Source organism: Seriola lalandi, unplaced genomic scaffold, assembly GCF_002814215.2.
Source record: "Seriola lalandi dorsalis isolate HSWRI2012SDOR001 ecotype SW California unplaced genomic scaffold, Sedor1 jcf7180002054898, whole genome shotgun sequence".
NCBI lineage: Eukaryota > Metazoa > Chordata > Actinopteri > Carangiformes > Carangidae > Seriola > Seriola lalandi.
Genome location: NW_019525450.1, coordinates 3,664,050 through 3,674,342, shown reverse-complemented (window position 1 = coordinate 3,674,342; position 10,293 = coordinate 3,664,050). Strand labels below are relative to the sequence as shown.

Here is a 10,293-nt window from a genome sequence, read left to right as displayed (position 1 = left end):
CGCAAGGGACGACGGGAGTCGCAGTTTACAGAAGTTAGTGTACAAACAGAGGTGCCACTTTATTTGGATCATCAGGCTCCTGTTGAGGGATATCAATACAAAGCTCCTGCAGTATTAAGTTACCGAGCTACTGAACCTAAAGGTTGTTGACGGCGTTGATTCAACTTTATGGACAGTTTGGAGGCTGTACTGTAAGTGGTTGTAATATTTTGTTTTGTTTATGTCTCTAATATGCAGAATCAGGACCAACTTTCCAACTATTTTGTTCCTACTTCTTTCATAATCACAAAAATAATTCCCCTTCTTTATTTTATGTGTTAAATTTGTGTCACAAATATTTAGTTGACTCTCACAAACACACACTCAAAAAAAACCTAACACCAAACAGTACTTAAAATCTCTCCTAGGTCTCCCAGACCTGCTAAACACTAAAACCGGACAGAGGTGCATGCTGTTGATCCTGTGACATTTGAGCCACCTGGTCAAATTTTTTCTTGTGCTTTAATGACATAATACGACTTCAGCAGGTGGAGTGTATTTCATCAGGGCAATCAGTGGTGTGCACAGAATCAAATGGGCAGAGGTTAAACCTACTTTATCTAAGCATAGCCTGCCTGTACACAGGCGGTGGTTAAGTTATTGATCCTGTTTGACCTAATGTTACAACAGTTCGGGACTAACTGGAGTTAAGCCTGAGCTAACAACAGCATTTGAGCAGACGCGGGTCATTTGAGGGTATTTGGGCTGACCACTGGGTCACTGTTGAAGAGCTGCTTCAGTGTGACTTCAGGGCAAAAATGACTCATTACGCCACAGGTATATTTTATCCTGGTAAACTACTGGGTTCAAAAGGAGTAACTTAAGCACTCAGAACAAAAAGTGTAGGGGCAGTTATCCTACAGCTGACCGCTGGGTTTTTACTTTTACCTGCCGATATGTCAGGAACAGAAGCAAAACAAACCATGGTCCTAATGGATCATAGCGCTCATGGAGCCCAGCTGGTCTGTATTCTAGCTGCCTGTGAGTAATTTGATTTAATCTGAGAACCTCTGCTGTATGTAGAATAAAGTATGGTTAAAAAAGAAAAACTATAATGTAATATGTCCATGATAAAACTTGTTCTTTCCAAGTCCTGTCCACCTTTTATAAAGATATTATTAAAATCAGTTTTTATCCATGATGAAAACTAACTTTAAGATGATCAACAAATAAGCACAAGTCATCATCATAACTTCTTTAAGGCCATTTTGATTTGAAAGAGGTAGTCTGTGCTGAGCTGGCACTATAACTCCTGCAGGATCTCAGGTAAGATGCTGAATCGGCTTCATTAAGCAAAAATATGATCCCATCTGACCTCAGGATGCATTTAAAGAAGTATTTGTTCTCTCCTGATAATTTATGTTGTTTAACTATTTTGTGATGCTTTGTTGGTCACACCTTATGCAACAAAAATGAAGATTAACCTTAGTGGGATCCTGATGTTAAGTAATATAATTAAATCAATACTATGTATAACCCAAACTAATGAGGTACAGTTTGTCCTTTCACATTTAAATCCTGTTGCAACATTTACAAAACAGATAAGAACACAAGTGGACAATGCAAATGTTATTTTATTCATTGGTACAAAACATGTGAGTCTACGGCACAGTATAAAATATAAAAATAAATGTTACTGACAACTAACATCCAGACAAAGTTCTGACAGTTACAAACACAGCAGGTTTAAGTAAGAGAGGTGTGTGTGTGTGTGTGTGTGTGTGTGTGTGTGTGTGTGTGTGTGTGTGTGTGTGTGTTCAGGAGGGAACCCAGATGTTGCCATGGGTGTCGGGAGCCTGGCTGTAAGGAATGTTCCAGATCCAAGGCTGATCTGAAATCGGAGAGAAAAGAGGTCAGTAAAATCAGAAAAATGCTTAAAGGCCCATTACAAGTGACATCACAGCTGTATTTGTGCAATGTCTTCACTCACTGTCTAAGTGGAGGGGCATGTCTCACACAGAGCTTAATACCTAAGCGGTTCCTCTGACATCCCATTAATTACCGGTGTTTATTGATTTTAAATTATTCCCATTCACACACATTGATTTTCTAAAAGAAATTGAACTGAATTGCTGTGCTTCAGAAATGCTTTGATTTCAACCAATCATAAGTTAGGAATAATATTTTACTATTATTCTACTAATGTTTTACTAAAATAAGTGACACTTAAACCTACTGTGTTTCTTTATTGGAGTCAGAAACAAAGGTTACCCACAATGCATTTCACAATGAGCGTGGCAGACAGAAAATGACCATGAGATTTTCAGTTGCCCCGACTCCCAAGAAACTGTTTCAGCAATCATAGACACATAGCATAGAGGGGTGGTCTCTGTCAACTTAGATGACAGGTTTGTGTTTCAGATGAATTTCAGCCTGTGTTGTGTGTATTAAGCCTCTTTACTGTGTCTTTAGATGCTGTAGATTAAAGCAAAGCTATGTTTTGAGTCTACACTCGGTTGCTTTATGTTGTTGCCACTAGAGGACAGTGTAACTGCAGTTTACACACACAATGTTTAGCGTTGAAGTTGAAGTAAAAGTGAAGTTGAAATTTAAAAGATGGAAAAATATTTTTCTACTTTATCATTACTGAGACACATTAGCACAAACAGCATTATTACAGATCAAGTGTTATTTTAACCGGTAGATAAATATATAGAGTAGATTTCATAAATAAAAACACACATATTCCTGTACCTTTAGGTGAGTAGCATGTAGGGGGCAGGTCAAAGGGCACAGGGAAACCAAAGGAGGATGAGGAGACAGGGAATGGATTTTTGTGAACAGGGAAGGTCTTCATGTCCTGTAAGGAGAAAATCATCACACTAAATAAACATAATAATACACTTCTTTATCATTTAGAAAGCAGTAAGAACAACTTTTGTCATCCAGCACACATAATACTTTTTTTCTGCACCGTTATTCATATGTTTTAACGAACGTTTAGACGTCATGGCATGTTATCTCCAGCTGTCAGACATGTTAGCATGGAGCTACTGTTTGTGCATGTGTGTTGCTCTTACAAAGGCAGAAGGCACGTAGAGGACTCCCAGCTCGTATGAACGGACCATCACCTGAGTGTTGTTCTTCTCCAGGGCGCCCCACGCTGCTTTGGACAGGTTGGCACTGAAACAAACACACTGAGGGCTTAATGTTTCAGTACATCTTTGTGATAAAGATAATCTGCATTAGTGTGGGGTTTGAAGTTTTACTACAACACTGGTTTGTCTGTCTGAAACAAGAATATATATATATATATATATACACATATATGTAACACGGGTTTGTCTGTGAAATGAGAATAAATATATATATGAAATGCATATACAAATAAAGACAAATAATTTCACATGATGAAAATTAACAAATATGAAGCTCGCACACTCACCTTGTGACAAGGAACCAGGCAAGCTGAGTGAAATCAGGTGATGTCCTCATGTATGTTTTGATGTGTGGCATGGCATGACTTCTTCCTGTTGTATTCGCCTTCCAGCGGCTACGTGCGCGCACACACACACACACACACACACACACACACACACACACCCACACACACACACACACACACACACACACACACACACCCACAAACCCACACACACACCCACACACATGGATACATAAACAATTGTTCAGTTCAACTTGAAAAATGTGCTTCTATGGATAGAGCTGCATAAACTAACCAGTAACCAGCTACAGTATTTGGTGTATTATCAATGAAAAAAAATGATAGACATCATGAATAGTTAATCAGCTCTCAGTAGTGTTAAATAGACATGTCCACACTAATATTAGTTGCCATCCAAAATTTGCTTATCAACTAAATTAGCTGGTTCCTCAAGCCAAACACACTGCTCATTCAAATCAATTTATCTAAATCTTCTGAAACATACAAATGTCTCTATTATCTTATCTTATCACTATTAATTATTCTGGAACCAGCGGGAAATAAACAAAACGCAACCGCTAATTTGAGGGCGACAAGATGAGAAAAAAGAACTGTAATAAAAGCAGCTGATGATGTAACTACCAGTGAACCCTTACAGTAGGACTGAATTCTGATGAGTAGTAGTGATGAACTTACTGAAAGTAGGAGTGGAGCCAGAGCTGCTTCTGAGCTGTTTGGATGCTGTAGGGAAGAGAGCCTCCCGCTGGGCAACAAAAGACATGTATTTCATAACCAAATATACAACAGTCACTAAATAATAAAGACAGATCAAGTGAGATAGTATAGTTATAATGTAAGATAGTATAATAAATTAGCAAGTTATTGATTCAATTGTAAAAAACAGTACTCACCTGGATAGCCTTCTAAACTAGTCCTCACATCTTCTACTGATGGATAAACCTGCCAAATGTCAACCCATTAGCTTCTCTCTTCAGAAATTCAGTTTAACCTTAATTTCTGAAACTGATTTATGGTTCAATATGTGTCTGCATTTGACCAGAAACTTAAGAGATTAGTCAGCAGTGCCAGTGGGAGTTCAATCTTTTATCAGGCATGTGACAAAAAAAAAAAAAAGGAAAGGGCTCCGAGATCACACAGAACTGAAAAGCAGCTGTTTACTGAGTCATTTCAAATTGTTTTTAGGTAACTGAAGGTCCTGCAGGGACTATAAGTGTAATTTCTGTATGTAACTCTATTATTATTTACCGGCTGAAAGAACCTATTTGTGTTGCATTATTGTGCTCTGTCTCTCTCATAGCATTTGAATGCTGCATCACACAAGCAAAAAACAACATCAAGTTCGTGCTGGAGGAACATACCAAGTGCACGAGGGGGTCTGAACGAAGAGAGGATTTCCCTAGGGTGGTCAAGGTGCGCTGAAATTCCCCTGCCAACCATTTGGTCTTATCCAATCCCATGGAGCCGATGCTGGAGAACTGGCCAATCACAGGCCACCGTTCCTCACCGGGTATTGGTTCAGTGTGCTCATACAACAGCTAGAAAAATAAGATATAAGATATGAAAATAGTCACATTATATTACACTGAGAGCATTTAAGTATTTTTTTAATTCATCATGTAATCGGGATGATACTTTGAACTTATACCTGTTCCTAATGTATTACACATAAGTAAATAATGCTGTTTCTTTGGAAAATGACTTAAGGTGATATGAACAGTTGCTGAAGTTCTAACTGAAAGCCCATCAGCATTCAATGTGAACATTAAAGGACTTCTGACCTATTTCTCAAGTATATCGTACATTTTTAGATTGATATCCTAAATTCAAGGCAGCAGGGGTTTCATTTCATTTTAATACAATATGGAAAGCAACATGGGACTGTTTTATGTTTGAGTGATTATAAAAGTCCGCTGCTAAACACCAACATTTGTAATGCAAGAGACAGCCAATTTCACATCATCCTTTCCAGTGTCAGTGTTTGCTCAGTGATTAACTTTATTGATGAACAGGTTTCACTTTCCAAAATCATCCATATATGTAAAACCTTTCAGCAGCAAACTGTCACATCTCGCCTGATGAAACTTCCCACAAAAAATGTAATTACATCAACATTGAAGAGTTTTTAGAATTGATTTCCAATGCATTGACACATAACTACAATGAAGTGTGACGACTGATTCATCTCAAATTTCAAGTCTCTACAAAGTATTTATGTAAAATGGTTAGTCATTATGATTTGAAGTACAAGAAAAACTCTACTTACTCTAGAAAGGTTTTGCTCTCTGTGTAATTTGTGTGACATGGCACAGTAATTACCACTGAAACCACAAACCAGCCTCTTCATCTCTCTCTACTATTTTCATTACTCTCGTAATGAAAATAGTAGTTATATAAAACCTAAGGACATAATGAAACTCCTGGCAGCTGTTGACTTTTCTGTCTTGGACAACTGTATTTTAGTGACAAGTTAGCAAGAGAGAAACGTGGGATGAAAGAGAATTAGAGAGAAAAAAAAAAGAAAATTTTACCTTCCTCAGCCTCAGGTGGCCCCAGCGCTCCATGTCTGAGCCAACATACCTGCCTGGAGTTGAGCCAATCAAATACACCCTGATAAGAAAGAATCATATTAGTTTAACTTGTAATCCAGATGTTATATTCACAACACAGCTGCACTGAACACAGCAATCACAGCTGCACGATCAACATTTAATAACAAACTAATACAAATGTTACCTGGCTGGGTGTAAGAGCTACTGTTATATCTCCTTACATCTCAAGAAATGTTAACATAGAGTCTGCATCACATATGTATGTATGCACATCTGTATCTGCCACATGTTAACCTGGTCTCCGACAGGTCGTGCTCTTTGATTCGTTGGATCCACTCCTCGAGTTCTGGTGCGCGGTACGACCCCAGGTATTCCAGCAGGTCCCTCTTAAAGAAGGTGGGCGACTCACCTGCAGTCGCACTGCCGCCCTTTGGTAACCGTGGAAACAGAGGACTCATCCACATCCTGGTTTAGATATAAATAGATTCAGGGATGCGTCCATAACCAAACCTTATACCCTGCAACAAGTTGGACTGTCTGTTCTTTTCATGTGGCTGATCAAAAGACTAAAACAGACAGACTCACCCTTGTGTTTTCTGGTACCAGTCGGCTCTGATGAGGTTGGAGGTGAGAATAATGACTCTGAAACCTTCTTCATACCACAGCAACATCATCTTGCTACACAGCGACACACAGTATTAATGTCATGCAGAAAGTACAGGGAATTTAAAAGACTTAAAAGCTCATACGGCTTGATAACAGTGCAATAATACATCTATTTTGTATCATATCAGGGAAAGCACAGGTGTAATTGACAAGTGCAAGTAATTAATGATTGGTTACACCTGGGCATTTCCTGCCATAACAGTCTATATGATTTATATTCATGCACACAGTTTGTTGACATCACCTCACTCCCAGCTTCACTGGAGGTCTAATCAGTCAGGCTAATTGAAAACACCTGTGTGGGTGTACAGGGTCTTTACAAGTGTGAACGCTAGAGAGGTCCCAGCAGCAACGTCCAAAACTGATCTGAGCAACAGCAACAGCAACAAGAAAGGAAAAAAAACATGGAAATTCTTACGTGTGGTGAGTTCCAAAAGCGATATCCAGCTTGGCCTGTCACAGAAAATTACACACATTAGTCCCATTTAAAAAGAGTCTTTAAAGAACAGTCTCACTAACAGAAATATCCCACTATGACTGTCTTACTTTACAGATTAGATATGAAATATCAACCAGAAAAACTATACTTCTCTAACTGTTTTCTGTGGCGGTGAAGACTTTACCTGGCAGAATCGAACATGTGGAAAAGGCTGAGCCTGCTGGAGCAGCCGAGCCTTGGCCTCCCTCTTATCGCCATGGACAATCAGAACTGGACGATCCCTGAAAACACAATCACAATTTACTACAGTGAAACACCTTGATTTAATGCATGCAAAAAGAATAAAAGAATTCCATTATCAAAATTTGAGCCTCGACAAAGCCATGTTTGTAAAACCCTCAACCTAACCAAACAAACAATCCCCTACATGCTTACCAGATAGTTTCATACATTTATTGTGCTCAATCCTTTTCATTTTGATTCACTATTACTATTCACTATTGATTAACTAATTCATGAGGAAGCAGCCCAGGGACAGTAATACATTTGCATAGACCACATACTACACCAGATTCCCACTAATCAGAAAAATGGGGATATGTTTGTAATAATGTGACAGTAGCAAAGAAACAGAACTTACCTAAACTCTGATGGGTACTGTTTAACCATCCAGGCAATATCAAAGCAGTAGTTAAACTGTGAAGAAAGAGATAATGTTACTGGCTGAAATCCCCTCCAGACCTGACATAAAAGATGTAAACAAGAGTCTACAGCCATGCTAGCAGCTCTGTGAGGCTGTAGCTAAATAATTGTGTCTGCAGGCTAACACGCTCACAATGACAATGCTAACATGCTTATGTTTAGCAGCTATAACGTTTCTGCTAACATTTGCTAATTAACACTAAACACAAAGCAAACCTGAGGTTGCTGGGAATGTCAGTTTTGCCGATATTTTGCAATGAACACCAAATTTCATTTTCACCCGGTGACAACATCAGATAGAAATTCACTTTAAGTCATTGGGTTTCATCCTCTGGGCAACAAAAGTGTATAATTGTCATTGTAACAATAATTGTCGAGACGCTTGACTGAAAGTCCTAAAGTGTCAACCTCATGGTGGCACTAGAGGAAACGTCAGTAGGATTCATCCTCTGGAGACCATGAATGTCTTTAACAAAGTAGTGTACTGACCAACTGACAGCTCTCAAGTCATGTTGCTAGCACGGCCAAAGAACAGGACATACAATAGTTTCCTCAGATTATATAGTTACTCACCTGAACAGATTCTTTCAATGTCCCAAATAACGGGGAGAGAATGTCTAGATGAAAGAAAAAAGTAAAGATTACTCGATAAGGGTAATGAATAAAAGACTGATGATGGAAAATGATGGTAGCTATACTCCACTGGTTTCAAATGTGGGAAATCTACAGCTGGGAGATCACATACAGAGCAGCCACAAACAGGGGGATTAAAACTAGGGCCTTCACTTTGCTAGTGTCTCTTTAGTCATGAGGTCTCTCTGCTTGGAAGCTGGTAACCTTCTTCTTCACCAGTGCCTCAAAATGTTTTGTTTTTATCTTGAAATGTCAAACCAAATTGCACCAGACTCAATCCAGCAAAACTTTACTCACCTCTAATGTGCAGTGCTCCGCTGTTGTATTTCCTGTCCAGGCCTGTGACTTTGTTGAGGTAAAACCTGTAGGTGTCATTCAGACAAGGAATACTGGACTCAAAGAAGTCGTCTGGCTCGTCGATGTAGTAGAGACGGCCGTGGGGACTGGGAGGACGCTCATTCTCCACCTTCGGTTTCTTTGCTTTGGGGCTTGGAGGCGCCTTCTTTGGTAAGTTACTGAGACTCCTAACATCTCCATCTTCTTCATCGCTATCTGACAGAGCCCAGCCTGAACCGTCTGATACCTCTTTCTTCCGCTTTCCTGCCAATGAAGGACTGGTTTCATACTTTACTGGATTTAGCTTGTTCATTGCAGCTGACTGTCTGGCCTCAGAGCCAATGACAAGTGAGGATACAGGGGGTTTAGCTGGTTCAGGTTTCACCTCCACAGTGGCTGATACTGGTTCCAGTTTGGGGCCGGGGGGAGAGGCAGACCGAATTGAGCTGTGATTAGATACAGCAGGTCTGTGGGGCTTAGATGCTGCAGTCCCAGAAGGAGGAAGATCATCATCGTCATCATCACTGCTGGAGATGGTCCACTTGCCGTGTTGACTGTCCTGAGACATACCTGAGCAGAGATGCAAAGAGTTCAAACATCAGCTGATCAACAGTCATGATGAACAGGTGTGAATTTTGAGGATAAATGCGTCCAAGGCTAGGCACATATTGATAAATGTTACCCCAATTTTACCCAAATTGTCACCTCCACCTGTTTACTCAGATTGCTATATTAAACATATACGTTTTTATCCATGAAACTTACCAGAAAGACTTTGGGTGCAAAAGCAACTTGTTACAATAAATGAATGGTGGCATTGACTGTTTATAACCTAATAAATACAGATTCAATTTTGAATAATAAAGTATGGCTTGCAGATATTATTTCTTTGGTTACCTCTGACTAGGGACTGCGATGCATAGGCTTTTTCTAACTGAGGTATAAAACGTGTGAATAGACAGAAGGCATACACACATGCAAAATACTATGTTAAGCCTAAAATCATGAGCCACCTACACAAAAATACACAGCAGCAAAAGCAAGGTCGCTTATTTAAGTTGTCTCCAGTAAAAAAAATCTGCAAAGATAATACAAGAAAAACAGACCGTAGAAGTACTTCAATGAGAAACAAGTAGAAATGATAGGATGATATTCGGCTGTTATCAGTTCGCTTTACCACGTCAGATAAATGAGCCGCAGCGCAGGTTAGAGGTATTATGAATGCAGAGACTCCTATCAATCCACCGCTGAGCAAACTTCATGCAACTCCCGTACATGGAGTACACAACAAACCACGGTGCAGGAGGTGAACAAGGAATATGTGTCCGGGTGGAAACGCTGTCTGTTCTCGTGGTTCCGCAACATCGGCGAAATCTGAGCACGAGCCATGGACTGTGTTTGATACAAGCAGTGATTCGTTATCAGGTTTAATAAACAAGGGTGCGTCAACAATACATTTTGTCTTCGTTTATGTTTGTATCATACTTTATCTAGCCTGGTTTTAGTTTTAACCTGATTACTTT

At 39.5% G+C, this 10,293-nt stretch overlaps 1 protein-coding gene and 1 long non-coding RNA gene across 3 annotated transcripts; one reads left to right on the top strand and one right to left on the bottom strand.

Annotated features, from left to right (window-relative positions):
* The first annotated feature begins 35 nt into the window (after positions 1-35).
* LOC147817770 (uncharacterized) lies at positions 36-4,776 on the top strand. The gene is made up of 4 exons (XR_015438695.1): positions 36-191; positions 1,801-1,891; positions 3,064-3,155; positions 4,743-4,776. It is a non-coding gene; the product is annotated as an uncharacterized LOC147817770 (long non-coding RNA).
* Positions 1,596-10,076, bottom strand: tdp1 (tyrosyl-DNA phosphodiesterase 1). Of its 2 annotated transcripts, none has more exons than XM_023429627.2 (16): positions 9,948-10,076; positions 8,732-9,340; positions 8,375-8,418; positions 7,740-7,795; positions 7,284-7,380; positions 7,079-7,113; positions 6,580-6,672; positions 6,289-6,459; positions 5,974-6,052; positions 4,804-4,980; positions 4,336-4,384; positions 4,121-4,187; positions 3,425-3,532; positions 3,060-3,162; positions 2,734-2,839; positions 1,596-1,870 (listed from the first exon to the last, which is right to left on the bottom strand). In XM_023429627.2, the coding sequence occupies exons 2-16, from the start codon at positions 9,336-9,338 to the stop codon at positions 1,797-1,799; spliced, it is 1,866 nt and encodes a 621-aa protein (XP_023285395.1). In that variant the 5' UTR covers positions 9,339-9,340; positions 9,948-10,076; the 3' UTR covers positions 1,596-1,796. The 2 variants fall into 2 exon arrangements, with proteins under 2 accessions (XP_023285395.1, XP_023285396.1); XM_023429628.2 differs by having other exon boundaries at positions 9,877-10,067.
* Between the last annotated feature and the right edge of the window lie 217 nt (positions 10,077-10,293).